Below are 19,928 nucleotides of genomic sequence, written 5' to 3'. Positions count from 1 at the left end.
GGCTTTGAGCGCCTCCCATTGGCAACTCGAGTAAGAAAACATGATTTTCAAAGCGAGTTGGGAACCAAAGGGAAATGACATTTGACAGCCTCTGGAGCAGATGAGAAACTACATTCAGGGTGTTTGAGAGGGAGAAACAGCTGCAAGGCAGATTCAAATTACAATGAGATTCTATAGGGGGAGGGAGTGTGAGCTGAGCCTCCTGAACAAATCTGCTGTCTCCGGTATCAAGTTCAAATATGCAGGACAATTTGAGTAGCCTTTTTTTTTGCCATTGTAAAATGTGGGTGTAGCACTTAAAGATGGATGAAATTGAGTAACACTTGTTCACAAATATGTTGTTTTGGGATGTAAGGTGAAACAAAGTTAAATTTACTGACCTTAAGTCATATGACTCAATGTACTGACACACCCATGGAAAGATGTGAGCCTCATACAGACACTAGATGGCAGTAGACAACAAGATTTACACAAAGGAACGTGTTGGTGCCAGGGCTGCCCCACAACAGATACTCTGTATAGAGGACTTTTCAAAACATGCAAAGGGGGTGACTCATGAAGATTTGGTCTTTTTTAAAAAAAAAAAAAAAAAAACAAACAAGTGAGAAAATCTCAAAAAAGACAGATGACTTTATACAGTCAATAACCCCACTGGTTTGTATTGACCACAACAATCAATATAAATGGCCTGTTTTTAACCACAAGTATCAGAATAATGAATTTTTTCCAGCCCTCTGACTGAACGGGACTGTAAAAAAAAATCAAAGTGGAAAGAGATTAAGCATCCCAGGAAGTGGATGAAAGACTGAATCAAGAAAAAGAGGAGAACAGGGCTGTGTTTTCAGCATGCAGCTTTAATGTGAGTGAGACCTTGAACTGTCTGCGCCTGGTGTGAACCACTCAGGGTGCGTTGAACTTTGACCGAGCAGTGAAGGGCTCGCTAAAGCCAAAGCATGTGCTGTAAAATCAGAAGTGACCAAACAGTTCATGAGTCCACGATGATGGGCAGGATCCTGGTCTTACGTGAGTGCAAGACTCACCCATCCTCCAATCAGCAAGGTGAGAAAAATCACCTGCCATCATTGTTTATGATCGCGGCTCGGCACGATGATAAATGTTTCCTCCCTCCATAAATCCTTCACCCCTCCCACATTTGTGCTGATGAGTAGCTACTCCATGGGGGTCTCTTCTATCTCTCCCTCACACACGCACACACTCATGAGTCATAACATCATTCTCAGCTCGTACAGTTAAAACTTAAGAGACATGTCCAAATAGGCCTCGATTGCTTCCTTCCTTCCTCCTCTGGGAGAGTCAGAGAATAGTGACAGGAAACAGACGAGGCAGTCAAGGAATTCCTTTGTTAATGCTGTTGACTGAGAACCACTTCTACTGCATTATCTTCTGATGCACAGAGACAAACTGGCAATTGAATATGCAGCTGTAAAGATGTTCAGCATTTCTTTTATTGAAAAATATAGGTTATTTGGGATAATACAGAAAAAAAGATGTAAATATTCAATAAAGAAGACAACAGTAAGGCATAATACACAACATTACACACAGAGGCCAACACAGACAACTTCCCATTCTCACAAAATTGTTAACCCTAAAAATTACCTGAATGTTATGTAGTGTTTGAGAAATTGGAAATATAAATATCCAGTTTTGCAAATTAATTCATTTCCTTTTTACCCCAGCATGGTATCACGCCTCAGAATGATATTTTCATTTTATATTTTTAACCTAGGTGTTGAAACTCAGTCTGAACTTAAATTCAAAAAGGATAGGATTTGACAGGCTCTCCCAACAGTGAGACTCACGACTGATATTATTTTTGGCTGGAAAATTATAATTTGGCACATCTGTCACTTTCAGTTAAGGCAGTAAAGTCAATCAGCGCAGCTGAGCCTCAATACTTCTGGCCACATCTTTTAATGATGCAAGAGATACAGTGAAGCTGCAATGACTATGCAACTTGCATAAAGATAGCAATCTTCTTTTTTTAATGCTTTTGCTGGCTGTCTTTCTTTTTCATCCACTTTTCACACAGGCATAAGAAATATAGCAAAAATAAAAACAACCTACAGGTACTAAACACCAAATACTAGTAGTGTCTGGTTTAATTGTGCCTGTTTGTCCACTGATTTTCCAAAACATGCACTAAAGCCCTCCTTGTGATTAGTAGTGAAAACTGTTTTATACATTAAGGCAGCCCCTGGACTAATGAGGATCAGCATGGTTCAGTTGCACCACTGCAGCTGCTCGGATGTACAAAAACAAGGAAGGAAGTGGTTATCAAGCTCTTTTCTGTTTCAACTTGAAATGACAGATTAGTGGAGGGAAGGTGGCAAATTCATGTCAGTTCACTGAAATTTGTAAAAATCATTATCTTTATGCCTTCAGGATGAAAGAAAAGCATAACAAACACAGTGCACAGTTCCCCCTGCAATGTACCACACACACCACTCTTCACACCTCAGGTTTCCTGTAGTAACACCATGCTTTATAATGAATGCAGGCCAATGTACCTCCATTAGCTTTACAACTCTGCTTTTCTCAAATGTACACTGAAGCGAAGCGTGGTGCCCACAGTGAATTAAAAACAGAAGAGAATTTTGGTCTGGGGCTTTGTGGTCTAGATTCACAGCAGGAAACGGCAGCCTTTGAGCAACGTCACATGGACCCTGAGTTATATAAGGGAGAAAATTCTGACAGATCTATGGCTCTTTACTATAATGGTTTCAGATGAAAGAGGCACAAGACAGGGCTTCACACTACAGTGCCAAACACAACCCCCTTTATTGTGACAAGATACCTCGAAGTGATCCTGTGGTGACAGAGGCCTCTTCTTCTGCTCAGCCCTCTTGATGTCCCACAGTCAGAGAAAGAAAACACAACAAGAGCACAGGCAAACCAAATGAAAAAAGCACATGTGACACGTCAAGTGAGAAGGGAGAAAGGAAGCGTGAACTGAGCTTTAGTTATGGAAAGTGTTTTTCCTACAAAAGTTTCTTTCTAACCAGTCCTCCCTGCATACTTCTGGAATGTTCCATATTTAAAAAGCGGGTGCTCTTCCATGTCAGTTCCCTCAGTGTTCAAAAGGCAGAGACAGGATTGACGGGCATTCAGAAAGTAGAGGACAAGCCTATCTGACAGATGGAGCTCGGGCTCGTCCTAAAGGAGCAGTCAGTCTCTCCTTGCAGACCTACAAAGCAGGAGTCCTCTGTCTTCTTCACAGTTCCATTCCCCACAGAACCAAACAGTGACTCATTCCGTTCAAGTGCAAATCCACACCGTCAAAGGACTTGCCATTTTCACATAAACCCCTTCCAGATCTTTGTCCCATTTATTTTTTTTTTAAAGGCGGCGGCTTTGGAAACTCATACGCGGATCTCATCGTCTTCATCCTCCAAGAAAGAGGAGAAGTTGCTCTCCTCCTCTGGCAGAGCACTGAAGGTGGCACTGTCTGTATCTCCTGCATAGGTCAGGCTACTTGGTTTTTCATCCAGGGCAGCAGAGCCAGAGCTGGACATGGAGCAGCTGTCTAGATGTTGCAAGTGTTTGGGCCGAGTTTCTGGAGTGTACTCTGGGGTGTAGGGCCCTCCATTCTCAGGACCCAGATCAACAGAGCTGCATGGATGCATAGAGGCCTGCTGCTGCAGTTCTGCTGCTTCTTCCTCCTGTGCCTCCATCTGCTCCTCTGCATCATCATCTTTTTCTCTCTCCACACTATCTTCTTCCTCCCCGTGGGTGCTGAGAGGTGGCGAGGCACGGCCCTCGCTGCTCTTGCCCTCCTCGTAGCCAAGATCGTCATCCTCCTTCTCCATCACCCCTAGGATGTCACCCAGCATGGAGGGTCCCAGGTCAACATGGAATGACATCACTGACACGGCGTGCTTCATGCCACCTCCATAGTGGTGCGAGCTCTCAGGAAGCTCAGTCAGCTCACCAAAGCTTCGCTCTTCCAGCTCCAGAAAGTGAGTAGCTGCGGCAGCACCTCTCCCATCCACCTCCCCATGCTTTAACGGACTTGACGACAAACTTTTTGCCACCAAGCTGTCTCTGTCTCCGTCATTGAGGAAGGGCAGCGACATGGCATTCTTCACATAGGTGGGTGACCCGCCAGGGACCATCAGGGCGTTATCCCTCTGTTGGTCCACTCTGGTCACTGACTGAGAGCGTTTGCTACTTCTAAAGGTGCGAGACAGAAGGCTAGGCCGTGGAGAGCTGGGATAGGATGTGGTCTCTGGAGGTTCCCCTGAGCGCGTGCTGAGGAAGGAAGTGTCTCCAAACGCATCACCACTGCGGCCAACATGCATAGTGTGGCGGAAGTCACCCAGCGGAGCACTGATCATCTCCCTGGTCAGGTCCATGCGTGAGCGGCGTTTGGTCTGGGAGCCAGACACTAGCTGTTTTAGGATTGGCATGATTAACCGTTTTCTATTTCGCACAAGGAAGAAGTTAAAGATGCAGCAGGTTATCCGAAGAGCTTCTTAATCTTTAATTCAATCCAATCGATGCTTCTTAACTGCGGTCAGCCAGGGAACCTGAAAAATGAATAGAAGAATACAATTAATTACACAGAATTTACTTAAATTTAACTTGGCTGATGAATTTAGTCTTTCAAATAAATACATCTGTGCAGAGGTCACACACCAGTAAACCTTATATGAACCCATTTACTAACACAGAAAACACGCTATGTAGCATCTCCCTGCCAAACACATTCACTGGTGACAAATAAAGGTAACCTGACATGCATTTACTGCACAACGTCCACATTACTTGTAGAGAGCATTCATGTTTAACTGTTTAATCCCAACAAGCAAATACGAACATTTCTAAGAATTTCAAATGTTCCACTAATTACCAAGAGCTGAAGCTATCAATTACGCTACTCCATAATGATAAGCAGCAATCTACAAACGCCTCTCTGATATGGCCTCTGAAATGCACTATAAGAAAAAACATGGGAACCACAGGATTCTGCTTTAAAACTGCATTATAACTGAGAGCAAAACACCAACCACAGACCAACCAGAGAAGGAAAGCTGAGAGCCACCAGAGATTTTCTGGTGCTAAGCTCGACTTTGACTGCACGGCATAAAGTACGTGATCAAATACTAATATTCTAGTTGGAGAAAAACGCTTCAGAGAATAATAACGCCCCCTCTCAACTGAGTATGCTATTCAAAAGTCACAGAAGTGTTATTTTGACAAATGCAGCTGAAATTGTGATCGGAGAAATGAGATGCAACATTCAGTGCTTAAGTCCCAAGAGGTTTGTGACTGACAGTTGACAGAAAACGTGTCTGCATTATTGAAACGTACAGCCCAGGCAGAAGGAAGCTCACCACAGGCTGCCAGCTAGTCAGCCTGCTACCCCAGGTGCTGCACCGTCTCATTAGCGACACATCCACAACATATAAAATACACATGAAAAAGAGTGCTGCCATGGTGGTCTGCAAAATGAAATGTGAACAGTTTCTACAGACAGATATCAGAAACACATGTACCTCTGACTTGTGGGTGGAAAATCTTTACTGTTACATGTAAGCCAGCCCAAAGACAAAAGTGCTTACCTTGCTGTCTTCAGTGTGCAGCTCTCCAGCTTGCACATAGTGCCTCACTCTTTGTTTACACACGCTAGCACAGTAAGATAATTAAAAACAGTGAGCAACTTAACTTCCACTTTGGATTTTTTTAAAGGCAAATCTAAAAAAGATATTTAAGTCAGAGTCGGTAAAAGTATCGACGGGAGATTTTCAGCTGGTTTGATGTGACGAGCTTTTTAGCGAGCTGACCTCATTCTTCCGTCTCCACCCCCTTTCTTTGCCAGCTGAGCCTCTACTCCTCTTCCTGTTAATGCCCTCACCTGCTTTGGTTTCCATAGAGACACCCTCCTGCAAGCAAGCGACAGCATTTCCTGTCTGGAGCTGCAGGAGGTTTCAGGCTTCATGCAATCATGCAACACATGGTCTCCTTCTGTGTCAGTCTCAAGCTCAGACAATACATCCTGTTAATATGATCCCTGCTATGTTTTTACTTGCTCACTTCATCCATGTTGTGTGCGTTTTATTGGTAAAAATAGAAATTAGTGAAAAACAAAATACACAAAAGTTCCAGTAGTGTAGACAAGAAAATACAGTAATGTGTATAAAAGAGAAACAAAAGTGTGAGATTATATAAGATTACAGCAGTTCTGACGCAGGTTCAGACACAGCATGAAAACTTTCCATGCACTCAAAATGCTTTTGTTCCAAGGTAACGTTTTTTTGCAGAAACATATTTATTATTGAAGCTGCATGGTCTGGTTTGTTTTTGGGAAATAATGAGGGGGAAATAATTCACACCCAGCCAAAAAGTTTTTCTGAGTGGTTGCTTCTGGATGGCATAAACAGGCTAGGAAAAACAAGCAGGGGTTGAAACAAAGGGAGATGGTGAAAGCCTCCCTTCAATTCCTCCAACTTACTCCCCCCCCCAGGCCAGGATAAGTCTGAAAAGCTCAATGGTGCCCATTGCTAGGACATGGGTTCCTCATCAGTTGAATCTAAATGAGATCCAAAAGCTCTGCTTCAGCAGCTACATCAAACCCGATTCACAGCCTTGCTGTATTTATAGCTTTGTGTATCTTTGTACAAGTGTGTGTTCATGCACGTGTGGGTGTACACGGGAATGAAGAAAGTGGAAAAGGGCCTGAGAAGGCAGCAGTTAGCGTGGGAACTGTGGGGTCACAGCTCGGGGATTGACTTTATAAACACACTTTCACAACACTCGGGGTCTGGCTGCAGCAGAGGCCCAATGGAGACACAGAATGAGGGACAGAAACAGACAGGATGAGCAAACGAAACACATCTGCATCATTTCATTTTGACAGCAAAATTGTTGACAAGCTTCGTGTGCAAGTGCGCACACACGCGTGCGTGCACACACACACACACACACACACACGCACGCACAGCTCTTTGAACTCTCTGAATGATATGTGATTTTAAAGATGACTGACCAGCCCTGATGTGGTATTTCTCTGCTGCTGAGTAAAAAGCTGCAGCGCACGCATGCAAACACACTGTGATGAACTTGAGCATGCTGGGAATGTTTCCAAACCGTCACCAGTGATGCTCCACTTCTCTCATCTTCTCACATCTGTTTGGGTAAATGATATTCCAAGCCCATTTCCTCAAATATATTTATGTCATGGGAATGTAATGTTAGCTCTGTTTATAGATCACATAACTCAATTATCAATATAAATACCTAGCCTGTGTGTAAAGAGGCCTTTAAATCTCTCTTAAATATCATCTGGTTACAGCCACTACTTTGTGGGAAGAAAATACACACCCAATTCTGCACAGGGAAAAGCACACAAATAACATAAGGAGGAGGTAAATAGAAATGGGCTATTTCACTGAAAGGGGTGAAAAGGGAACACTAAATCAGAACTAAATCTGAGTAAATTCACCTGGGAGAATTTTGTATGTCAGAGGAAATGCTGCAATCACTAACACGGTAGACAAATGCTGCATAATAGGAAGTGAACAAACGAGACTGACAAATAACTCAAGGTTTTACAACTCAGCTAACAGAGAATGTTCATATAACATCCTGTTAAACACTGAAAAAAACATATTGACCTCCTGGGTAATTTGTGTCCAAGATGAATGTAAATTCTCACATCTTGTCAATTCTCTCACACTTATGGCTAGTCAACACTAATACACAAGAGATCACTCACAGACCCACACCACACTCGCTCGAACATGACTAATGGTACACTTCTCTAATTGAGTATTGATGCGTCTTGTTTGTGCTTAATTCATCCTGTGTGTATTCTGCTGTCTGGGAGACAGTGGCGGCTGCTGCTGCAGTGGTGGGGGGGGGCTTTCTGTCTGCCACATTTGAAGGCACTGACCTGGATGGACAACTGTGCGGCCTGAGGGTGAATGACACTGAGGAGGGGGTGGGAGGCCACATGCATCCAAATCTGTGTGCAAAACAGGGAACAAAATGGCTGGTTTTGCTATTGACATCTCAAACTGCTCTGCCTGGATATCCCCTCTGACAATCGTACCATTTGCAGACATCCCATTTGTGAGTGAAAACTCATTTATTCCCATACTTGAGTGCAAGAGGTACACAGTTGTTCAGTAACAGGCTAGCATACATTCTCAACACACATGTTCCAGTAATTAAGCAGACAAATGGCCTCTAGAAGATACGTATCTGCCACGCAACTCAGTTAGCAGGGCCGAATATCTCATTTAGGAAGAAGCAGCCCAAGGACAAACACTGAAAATCACATTATCTCTCAATCACACAGACAGTGAACAACAGACATTAAGCTGGTGCTGCCCTCTGAGATAAAGACAGCAATGAGAAAACATGCTGCTCTAATGAAAATTTACAAATAAAGCACTCCTACTTACATAAAGGCCAGATTTAGCGGTTGTTTAATTGGCACATTTGTGGCATTGTATTCGGCACGTCATTTGCTTGTGTGGATTCAAATCAAGCTGTTGACCTACAGGGTATCATGGGTGGCCTCCCGCCCCCACAGCCCATTTTCCTTGCCATTCTCCGCCATGTAGTTTCAATACAGCAAGAAAGCCAAGGGCTCATTTTGATCAGAGTGTAAATCCTCTGTGGTCTAAAGACCAAGGCTAATCTAATTCGGGCTACTGTGAAATTCTGGATATGATGGAAAAACCGAAGCAGGGCGACTGAACTTGCTGACTAGTCACTGTTCACACCAACCTTTGCCTGTGTGTACCAGCTTCTTTTTGTGTGACCAACTGCTTTGTTACAACTCGATATATAAATCTGAAATGTTTAGTCCAAAGACAGAAATTTAAAATTGGGTACCATTTTGATAATACCAGACATGGTTTGTCCAATGTGAGGACTGCCTGCTTTAGTCTGTTTTCTATCATTTTAAATTGAATATTACTGGGCTTTGGACTCTTGACAAACCAAGATAGTTGGAGACATCACTTTGGAGTCTGTGGTGATTGTTTAACATTTCTGGCATAGTATACACAAAACAACTAGCTGATTCACAGTGAAAATGGTTGATAGATAAACTGCTAATGAAAATAATTATTAACTGCAGCCCTTGATAGACATGTAATCAAATTAGGAAATCATGCACATAGAGACAACTGTTTCCAATGTCTGTGATATTAAAGAGAAAGATGAAAACTTCAATACTTATACAATTCCACCAAAAACCAAAAATAATTCTTCTGAGCGCAGGAAGGAGAAGACAAAAAAAGCCTGCCTGTGTGAATTTGTCAGACACAGACAGCAAACAAACTCTCATGTTTTTGCCATCCCAGCTCACACAAGCCAGTGGAAGGCAGTCTGCTATGCTAATGTCACACCTCACCCAGCAGGACATTCTGCTCAGTAAGGATCAAAGCACAACCGTTTGTTAGAGCTTTCCTGCTAATAAAAGTGCCTGTAGGCCTTTGAATTGGCATTCATATCAGTGAGCTCTAAATCTGTAGCTATCCTTAGATCTACGAGTGGAATATTTGAGGTAAGCAGCTTGGAAGGGAAGAACAAACTCACAAGAACTCAGAGGAGTTTAAAAATAACATTGGGAAATGAATACATGACTAAACCAATTGCTAATTCCATATAATCAGCATGGCACGGTAGCTGCATTAATGGAGCCAAACTTCTTTAAACTTTAAACCGTCATCTTAATCATCAATAGGTCAGCAAAAAAAGCGCCTATTAGTTACAAGAGCAGTTCTGACAAGTAAAGCGAGAAAGTGGCTAAAAGTGATGGACAGATGATGACCAGGACCAGAGCAGAAATGCTATAGCTTTCAAAAGAGCCCCGACAGCCAATGAAAGGCTTTCTGGCAGAGAACAGAGCCTGCAGCTACTCAGCTCGACGTGCACCAGCTGACCTCTGATACCCAAGAGGAGATGACTCGTCTCTTTCACATTTACAGCCAACACAGCCTCCAGACACGACCCTCCATCTCTCTCTCTCTCACTCTCAGCATCCTCCGCTTTGATGAAACTGACAGCTTTTATTACAGACACAAACAGCGAATGACGGGCAAGAATGTTTCCCGACTCTTTGACACATTCAAGACTGAGGAGTATTCTCTTGGCTTAAACGAGACTGATAAACATCATTTTTAAAGGATCTACAATGCCTTTTTTCTGCCCACACAACACTGTCTATTCTGGCTCTGTGCAGTCGTCTCTGATCTGAACAACAGTTACAAAAACGCAGCTGAAATGGCAGCTAGCATCTCTGTGCTGGGCACGGCATCTCAGTAGGGGTGGGCTGGGGGGGCTGTTGGCACCGCTCTGGCATTTAGAGTGTCTCAACATAATCAGAGAGACTGTGCAGAAAGCAGGTTGACATTGGCAATATCAACACAGCGGCATGCCAGAAATAACCACTTAACATTATTTTGAGTGTTTTTCTGTAATGAGACGTGGCAAACACCTTCATTTCCCATCATGCTGGACCTGCGGGTCAACGACCAGCTCCAGGTCATCAATAAATGCCCCCGCCTACTCGCGGACATCTGAGCACACTTAAGTTGGATACCCACACAGAATACCACTTTATAACCTCAGCAATTAGCCCACTGCTCCTCCAAAGCACCAATTACAGAGACGTAGCCGCATATGATGGAAGTGTTTCACAGAGAGATGTGTTGGAGTATTAAGGGGGTACATCCACCGGAAGGGCAAGGAGAAAATGAGGCAGCAAACCCTCCCATCTCTCCGGAAATCTACTCAGCCTGCCCTTCCTGACCATTGTAACATAAACAAGGCTGTCCTCCATCATACTGTATTACTGATGGGCTATCCAAACAAACACAGCTCATATCTCCATCAACACACCATTTTAATAACTCACAGGGCTGTGGGTGGCTGCTGGGACTGTGTGTTCAACAACAAGCCTAAATGAAACATGCAGAAGTACACTGACATTTAATTATTGTAGAAGCTGAACACAACCAGATCTTCTGTGTCATTACAGATGACAGCTCTGACATCGAGGCCCAGGTGTTTGTATCGTCGCCCAGGACAGACCAGCCAGGTATCTCTTAAAAGCTGCAGAAAATGAGTGGGGTTACATTTTTGAAACACTAGAGTGGAAACCTGTGCTGCTCCTCAGTGGAAAGAATGCAAGGAAATTATGGGATCCTGAGAATCTTGCTTTAAACTTTAAAGTGTGAGAGTGCCATAATTATAGGGTCAGAACATCAGAACAGCAACAAAATGCACAAGCTGGAGGGGAGCCAAAGCAGCAGCTATCAAACAGTGGAGGACTTCTGTTTTATAAGAAAATACAAGAAACCACTTAACATATGTATGGCAACAGACTATGCATGGGTTCCCTTTTAGGATTTTAATATCCAATTAGTGGATTACATGAATCAAATAAAATAGCCAAGAAGGGTTCAAGCTGAGACAAAAATGGACTTTACTGCCTTCTGGTAGGCCAACGTGACATTTGTGCAGTTTCAAAACAATAACTCCTTGTTATTATCTGCCGCTATGCCGAAATCAACTCCATCCAATATTTACAAGCAGTGACGAGAAAACAGGATGACAGAAAAGAATACACATTTCCTCCAGCACATAGTACCAACCCCATCCTAGCAGGTCGTAGTGCACCATGTTGGATCAGACCAGAAAACAATGCCAGCAAACAAAAGACGCAGGAACAAACACAGCACTCACACACTGACATATGAGACGCCCTTAGAATTTCATGTTGGAACAACAAGGTCATAAAAAAGGTGGGTGGCAAGCATTGAAGTCAGAGTCAGATTATATCAAATGATACTCAAGAACTGTTGACTGAGAGAATGAAAGTTGTCTACTATTATATGATTTATACTTATGTCTAACATCTGCAGACTTGTGGTAGAAACTTACAGCAATCACCGCAACCCAACATGTTACTTATGCATAGACCTGTCATGTCCTCTGTAATAATCCAACAGTTCACTATCACCATCCTCAGAGGCATTCCAGGAAAAAAAATAACAGTTTATATTGGCATTTCCTGGAATGTGAAGGGGGCTGGACAGGACACACACATGGCCTAAAACGAGCACAGAAACAGCAGACAAACATGTTCAAACATGGATGTACGACTTAACACTCACTGGCCACATAACACCATTAAAGTTAAACTTCACCACAGCCACAGAGTATTTGCCTATCATCAACAAGATGAAACATGAAAATCACTCACTTTTGTAAACTAAATTCTGAACAGGTTGTGTACCCTTGGCTGTGAGCCAGCAAATGCTGTCCACATTCTGCTGTGCCCAACAACGGCACACTTGGCACAGTGTCCAACGCCACGCAGGGGAAGGGTAGCTTTCACCTTCAGGCACTAAACACATGTCTCCTGCAGGCAATTAGACACTTTGTAATTGAAACGACAGAAGAAAGTAAGAGAAGCAGAACCTGTGCAGGCTGGTTAAAAATGTTTTCAGAGTTTGGAGGGGGAGGTGGTAAACAGGCTAAAGTTATGACACAAAAATCCTAGGGTTGAGGCTTGCTTGTTTGCTGTGTCATCAACCTAAATCTATCACAGCGTCTGGACAGGACAAATTGACATCTCACAAAAGGCCTATGTGTGTTTGGGATAAGACAGGTCAAATGTCATATTTAAAAATCGCAAAAACAAAAGAATGCCACCCAGTTTACTTCACAAACAGAGGCCTCTGATGACATTACCTCCTCAAACAATTGCTGAGGAGTTCTTATCAGCATGGCGGTGATGGAGTGATGGCCTCCAGACACGAGGTCCTTTGGCTTATTACCACATCCCAGTCGATGAACTCCATCAGATGAAGACTCCCCTGCTAAGTCAACAGGGTTTGGGATGAATGGATAATGAACGGGACAAACAGGACAGGTGAGCACTGCATACTGGGCCAGAAAGTGTGTAATGTGTGTTTGCATTTTAGTCATCTGATCATATAAAAGTATTCAGGTCAATGTAGGCCATTTCAAGTTCCTATCTACAACAAAGAAGAGGCATTTCACTCAATCATGACCATGTTTTTGTTTCAAAATGTCTTGAGAGAAACGTGCGTTTTATAAATTTTCATCGCATTCAATCCATAAATCAAAATCTCAAATCAAAATTAGGCCAACACGCTTGATTCTAAACATCTTTGAGGCCTTTTGAGTTTGTCTTGGTGAATCAAGGCCTACAAAAAAAAAGAAGAAATCAATGCATCAATCTTAGCTTCAATGCATTTCCAAAGAAACTAATATGAGATATAGTAGATATAGTAGAAACAGGGCTGCAGACAAACAAGCTCGATTCTCGCAACACCATCAACACAGGAACACTTAAGAGCGTAAAAAAAGACAACAGAAAAAAAAAAACCACAACATTTTCTGTAAAAGTGTCCATTTGACAGCACTCAGGCCACTCTTACATTCCTCACTGTGCAATGATTTGATCACATAACAATAAAAGCTCTGATTCTGGGTGGGTCAATGGCAGGAGAACAATAAGTAGCTGACCACAAAAGAGTCAGCTGCCTTGCGCACAGTGCGCTCTCATGACCCGCTGAATAAAGCCTCTCTGTACTGATAATGCTCATCTGAGCTATATAGACAAATGCAAAGGTATTTTTATGTGGTGAAGTTTAAGTGCAAGTACAAACACTGAAGCGCACGCACTTACCGAGCATCCCATTCATAAAGCCGGGTGCTGCTTCACTTTTAGGCCCCCAGCAGGTTGACAATGGGGGAGCGTTCATCAAGCGAAAGGGAGACGCAAAACGCTCTCAAAAATCCAAATAACTCTATCAGACACACGGGCCTTTCTTTGTTTTTATCAGATATATGCTTCTGCTGCTGTCACCGCATCCTCAGAAGCAGTGTTGCTGCTCTGAAGCGCTATAACTCACTACAATGACTCCCCCCTGCCTCGGTAGTGCGTTTGAACACGCCCTCTTTACATGGCTCCTTAAAGACACAGGCTGCCAGCATGGGGCCACTCACAGGCTCAGTCGCATTTCCTTCCCATTTAAAGGTGGAGTCTGTGTCATGAATACTAACAACATAAAATGAATAAAATTAACTAAGGAGATAGATCATTAAAAAACTTCAATACCACGCCATCGGGATGTTTCAATCTAATAGATGTGAAAAGACTAAAAAAATAAATCATATGTAGGCTTATAAACTCATCTTTGCCACCACTCAAGGCACAATAGTAGCAAATAGTAGTGTCTAATAGTAGTCTTTCTGATAAAGCACTGTCTTTATTCTCCTTCACTTTCTCTCTGTGATGTGTCAGTAAGGAGAGGAGAAAATGTTCTTCTTGCGGCAGCCTTCACTACATTTTGGTGGAAGTGCATTGAGTGAACAGAATACACAAGGTAACAAGACAAAACAAAGACATAATATTCTACACATTTAAGCTCATATCAGGATGTCATGTCAGTCAATACTTACACATTTCAGTCAAATCATTTGCACTCTGAGGAAAGATGTTCAAAAATCTTTGGATTTCTTACCTTCTCAGATTACCAAAGACTTTTTCAAGTGTGTGAACCATTTGCTTTTGACCTTGTGTATTCCAAGTTGATCAGCTGCACTCTGTCAGGGACTGCCCATTAGTACCTTTGCAATGGAAATGAGAAGGAAGCCGCCATAGTCCACCCAAAGGCTGTGCATGCTCACCCTGAGCTCAAGAGAAAGGAATGTGTGAATGGTTGATAATTATCAAAGGGCACAAGTCACTTTCCTCCACTACCTGGATACAATGACTCTTCACTTTTGTCTTTCACAGCCATTTCATAGCCTCTCTATCCATGCTATTCTTGAAAATCTCTGTTCTTGCCATATTGTAATGAGTTGCACAGAGAGTGTCCATCACACACATCTAAAAGTTATTTCCTGTCTTTGGCTATGTTCCCAGTATGTTCTGTCCCACCAGCTGATGGGAGAACAGGGCTCTAAATGATGAGAATTTAACTGTAGTGGCCTTTTGTTCAGGAGAAAGCACATTTTATAAGTTGCTTTTTTGACATACCCACGCCCCAAAAGTATTAATTGTACTACTGTAACCATTAAAATGTGTGATTACAGGATGTGTGAGTTTTCTGGATGTTGTAGCAAGGGGGGTGTCCCTCTCAAATTCCTTTTAAATCTCCTACTGTATGTACTTTCAGAGGACGTCATTTGTGTAGACGACCCTTCGTTGTGGCCCAGGACTCATTTGCGCATACATTGCTTAAGGAACGTGGCCGCATACATCCCAAACCAGCTCTGAATATGATCTGAGTGAACAGATCTAAATGTGTTTTGGGTGCAGGGTGCATTCACACCTGAGGATCACTCAGGATGGATGCTAATGTCAGCTGAACAGGGCTGTAAAACCTAAATGTCAAGGTATTAAGGTAGGTTTACTAGGCAACAAGTATAGCAACCAGCATAGTGATCATTATGGGAAGTTAGCTAATGGCCTAGTAGATTGTGGTTGGGCTATTCCTAGCAGTGTGTGGTGGTTGTGAGTGCCCACTTCTAGTAACTAGTAACAGAGGTAATGCAAAGCTCGTCGTCATAGCTTGCCCTCTGACTCACCGTAAGCTATTGCATTGGCAGCTTTGACAGCTCAAACTTATACTTCACGCTGTTTTACAGCAGGGAGTGTTTGTCAGCTAAACCGATAATCTATGTAAAAGAGAGAACACTGTACCATTTAACCATTTAGCCATTTGATGGTGGCAATTTACTACAAGGACAAATACAGTGACAAGGGTCTAGACAACCCTGATTGGTTCAAAATGTGCATGCACAGTTCAGCAGGTTTACCTTGCAGAGGACGGCGAGGAAACCTATTATCGCACCCATTCGAGGGCTAAGACAATTCTCATAAAAATAGCATTACAATCCATAACCTTCATTTCACGGACTGTTACAAATAAGCCGGTACTGGCTTCATAGCGACAGATGTGGGGCTCCATTTCTGTGTCCTGTGGGTGAAATAGCAGGAACCAGCATTTTGACAAAATCCTTTGTTCAACAAAACTTTTTATAAGCTGCAACGTCCAATTTCCTTCTGTGTCATCCATTGTGATTTTGTCCTAATTTTGGAGACACTAGTCAAGATGAGTTAGCTGTATTGCAAACGCTCTCTGATGTACACTCCAACGAGCACAGTCGGAATGAGGACGCATTCTGTATAAGTCGGTCCCATGAGGAGATGCTGAACTGAAATGCAAAAAAAAAATGTAACAGATTTGTTGATGTGAAGCTGTGTGTGTGAGAGCTCTCTCTCTCTCTCTCTCTCTCTGTATATGTGTGTGTGCATGTGTATGTGTGTGTGAGAACAGAAGATCACTCTGTGTGCCTCCTCGCAGTGAAATGGCAGAAGGTGAACGATTGTCATGGTAGCGCTGAGTGTGAAGAATTACCATAATTTTGAGTTACAAAACAGAATTATTTAAAATGTCACAAAGCAATATGTTATATTTAGTTTTTAAAACCGAGCTTTAGTTTTGCGGAAGAAACAAGTTGAGCTATGAAATATACATGTGTTGTGAAATGATCCTCTGCAATTCCAGACTTTATAAGGGGGAATACTTTTAAAAAAAAAAACTGGATTGATTTGTATAATGATCAATTTTGCATGTGTGATGATCCATCGTCTTTTGCAAACTTAACAATCTGGCCATGTGATTTGGCAATGTGACTGACATTTTGCTCTGTTAGAACTTTGATGGGGGCAAATAAATATGTTCCAACACCAACTATCTGTAGCTTGACATGACTTTCTCTTTTTCCTTAAAACCTTCCAGCCTGATCCCTCTGTTCCTCCTCCCCCCCTCCCCCTTCGCCTTGCTTGAGATCAATGTTTTCCGGCCTGAAATAAGGAGATTACCCAGGCACACTCTCCCACCCTCCCCCAGCTTTTCAGCATGCTTGCACCGGATCAGGTTCTTCTTCAAATTCTTCCCTCTAACTCATACTCTTATGCATCCCAATTATGTCTCTGTTGTGCCTGAGAGAATCAGGTCGTTTCTGCACTTTAGGATCAAGTGTCACTGAGAATCACTTTGTCTTCCAGACCATGCAAAAAGGTCTCTGTGCGAAACAATTGTCTTCAAGCTCTGATATAAGTTTCAATTTTCTTCTGTTACTGTTTCAAAGCTTCACCACTCTCTGCATTTTCCTTATTTGCCAATGTGTTTTTTTTGTATAATATTCGATTATGTTTTAAAAAATTCAGATGAGGCATGAAGAAAAAGCCATTACAAAATAGAATAATTTATTTCAGAGAGCTACCATGAATAGGTCCATGATGTTTTCTGAATAATGTATACAGTGATGTTCACATTGGAAATTTGACAGATGATGTTTTGGACCGACTGTCTAAGTTTTGTACACTTTAGGTCCACCTCCAGCACAGCAATGTCCCATTCAGCTTTAAAAGTAAAGATCCAGCATTTTCAAAAGTCCTGTCGGAAAACATCTTATCGTCACATAATGTATGCATATGCATCCATGTGCGTAAAACACATCTTCAGTCATCACATCGACACCATGCTACACTGTAACATGTCAAACACTTAACCTCACGTCCTTAGTGATGCATTTAACGTACAATATCCGTGTCCTGTTGTTGTCCGTCGTTAATAAAGCTTCTTAAACAGATGCACAGTTAAGCTGACCTCTTCTTCAGCCACTTTAACAAACAGAGATTGTAAAATACATAATATCAGCTTTCTTATTTTGGATTTTTACTCTCTAAGTTATAAATTTCGTGCTTTTTTTTTTGTAATGCTGTCAAGTAAAACAAGTCCTTCAAAAAAACGTCGCGTCTTGGAAAATTAGCGCTTTCAGTTTGGTCACTTCTGTGAAAAATAACATGACAGTGTGGATATCTCATATTAGTCAATCTGTAGCAAACAGACTAACTCATCAGACCTTTTTTACAAATGTTCTTCATGTCTCCAAGACAGTTATTATTGTACTTCTTTGACAGCTATTAATAGCAAAATGTTGTGATGTAGTTGTGATGGGATAATATAAATTGAACCAAGAAGATTTGTGCTTTTGGTCCTCGGTCATATTCTGTGAGTAACATAAAAGCAAATGAGCACACATTAAGAACGTTGTCTTAGCTTGGAGAACTACCGACATGAGTACCAGCAAACAAGCAACACATTCCCAAACTACTATAAAGGTGCCACAATGCTTTAATGTGATTCATGACATTGTCGCTAGCGATGTTCTGACAATGTTGAGCTTGAAGCTGATTGTTATAAATATCTGGTAAACAATATGAGACAAGTACATATAGTAAACACATAATGCCGTTCCAAAAATTATTAGGCAGAGTGAGAAAACTCAAAGGCAGCTGAGGGTCACAATGACCACTCGCACCTCTCTCAATCAGAGTCCATTTCTCACTCTCACGTTTGTCCTCTGTCATCATATTATTCCATCAGAGTTGAGTTTTTCCAGTGTCAAGCCTCAGCAAGCCAGGTGGTCCATACTCTATATAGTTCTAAGGTGGTTGTTTTTCCATAAAGCTCTCATATTAAACAATAATACAGTGTTTTTTTTAAAACAAGGTTTTCATTTTTCTTTTCTCCCTTGTTTACATGATAGTACCTTCAAATAAATTTACTTGAGCAACGCATAAAAACTTTCAAATGATTGTCTTTTCATGAAATACACATCATATGGATTCACCAACCATACGCGCTACACACAATCATACACGCACACTCTTCACAGAGGAGAAAACGCTATTCGAGATGCCTGCAATGCTTAACAACTCTGCCACTTAGACAGAACAAGAGATCCAAAGAAAAAAAAAGAGCAAAATACAAATAAACCAACAACAAAATCAAAGACTCGTCCTCAGGGTCCTGTTGTTATTGGAAGGAGAGCTGTGTGTCAAACAAAAGAGGAGAATCCAGCAGTAGGGCCCTGGGCAGCACAGCCCAGGCTGCTGGGGGGCCGGTAGAGGGTGCTGTGCTGGCTGGGGGGTTCAGAGGACAGCAGGGAGGGGGTGGGAGTCCGGCTTCCCTTACACCTGAACAGGGTGCCCTGGGCCTGACACTGAGGCTGTGGGGATGGGGCACTCTGGGGGAGGAGAGGGGGCAGAGGGGGCACGGGTGGCGGGTGCTGCCGTGACTCCTGCTCAACCAGGGGCTCGGGCTGGGAGTAGCCATACGCTGGTGGACGAGAGACGCCCTTCTGCTGCCGCCGCCAGGAGTTGTAATAGGTGGGGTCGCTGATGTAGTGGTTGACAAAGGAGTGAGTCTTCTGCCGGCTCTGATCCATCTCATATTCACTGTCGCTGCCCTGTGAGTTGATCAGGAGATACAGTTAGAAAACCCTTTGACATTGACAAAAGCTAGAAAACAGTGGGATCACTGTACAGACATGGGGCTGTTTTTCAGGGGGGTTGGGCTCGGCCTCTTTCTTCCAGTGAAGGCAAATCTTAATGTTTCAGCATACCAGGACATTCTGAATAATGCTAGGCTTCCAAGTTTGTGGGGGAAGTTTGGGGAAAGCCCTTTTCTATTCCAGTATGATTGTGCCCCAGTACTCAAAGTCCATAAAGACATGGTTGGATGAGTTTGGTGCGGAAGAACTTGACTGGCCCACACAGAGCCCTGACCTCACACCGCATGAATGGGAAAAAAATCCCACAGAAACACTCCAAAATTTTGTGGAAAGCCTTCTCAGTGGATGGTGTTACAGCTGCAAAGGGGTGGGACCAACTCCATATTAATGTCTATGTATTCATAATGTGTCATTAAAGTCAGGTGTCCCCATACTTTTGTTCACAGAGTGTAACTCCAATACAGCATCCTTACTGTCACAGTACTGTATCCAGTCATAACACAGCAGGATAAATATCTACTGAGAGACAACTAGAAATCTAT

The 19,928-nt window shown here is 42.6% G+C and overlaps 2 protein-coding genes across 4 annotated transcripts in view; both read right to left on the bottom strand.

The window, feature by feature from the left end:
- Window positions 1–612: 612 nt before the first annotated feature.
- cdc42ep4a (CDC42 effector protein (Rho GTPase binding) 4a) lies at window positions 613–14,590 on the bottom strand. Of its 3 annotated transcripts, none has more exons than XM_046415917.1 (2): window positions 14,538–14,590; window positions 613–4,550 (listed from the first exon to the last, which is right to left on the bottom strand). In XM_046415917.1, the coding sequence occupies exon 2, from the start codon at window positions 4,428–4,430 to the stop codon at window positions 3,384–3,386; it is 1,047 nt and encodes a 348-aa protein (XP_046271873.1). In that variant the 5' UTR covers window positions 4,431–4,550; window positions 14,538–14,590; the 3' UTR covers window positions 613–3,383. The 3 variants fall into 3 exon arrangements, with proteins under 3 accessions (XP_046271873.1, XP_046271871.1, XP_046271872.1); XM_046415915.1 differs by lacking the exon at window positions 14,538–14,590 and adding an exon at window positions 13,700–13,963; XM_046415916.1 differs by lacking the exon at window positions 14,538–14,590 and adding an exon at window positions 5,586–6,898.
- Window positions 14,591–17,326: 2,736 nt separating this feature from the next.
- Window positions 17,327–19,928, bottom strand: part of sdk2a (sidekick cell adhesion molecule 2a) — an 81,039-nt gene continuing 78,437 nt past the window's right edge. The window contains exon 45 of the mRNA XM_046416356.1: window positions 17,327–19,341. Within this exon, the coding sequence (XP_046272312.1) occupies window positions 18,931–19,341 (411 nt within the window). The 3' untranslated portion in view covers window positions 17,327–18,930. The remainder of the gene's footprint in view (window positions 19,342–19,928) is intronic.

This window comes from Scatophagus argus, chromosome 16 (assembly GCF_020382885.2).
Source record: "Scatophagus argus isolate fScaArg1 chromosome 16, fScaArg1.pri, whole genome shotgun sequence".
Classification (NCBI taxonomy): domain Eukaryota; kingdom Metazoa; phylum Chordata; class Actinopteri; family Scatophagidae; genus Scatophagus; species Scatophagus argus.
This window is presented reverse-complemented; position numbering and strand designations above follow the sequence as displayed.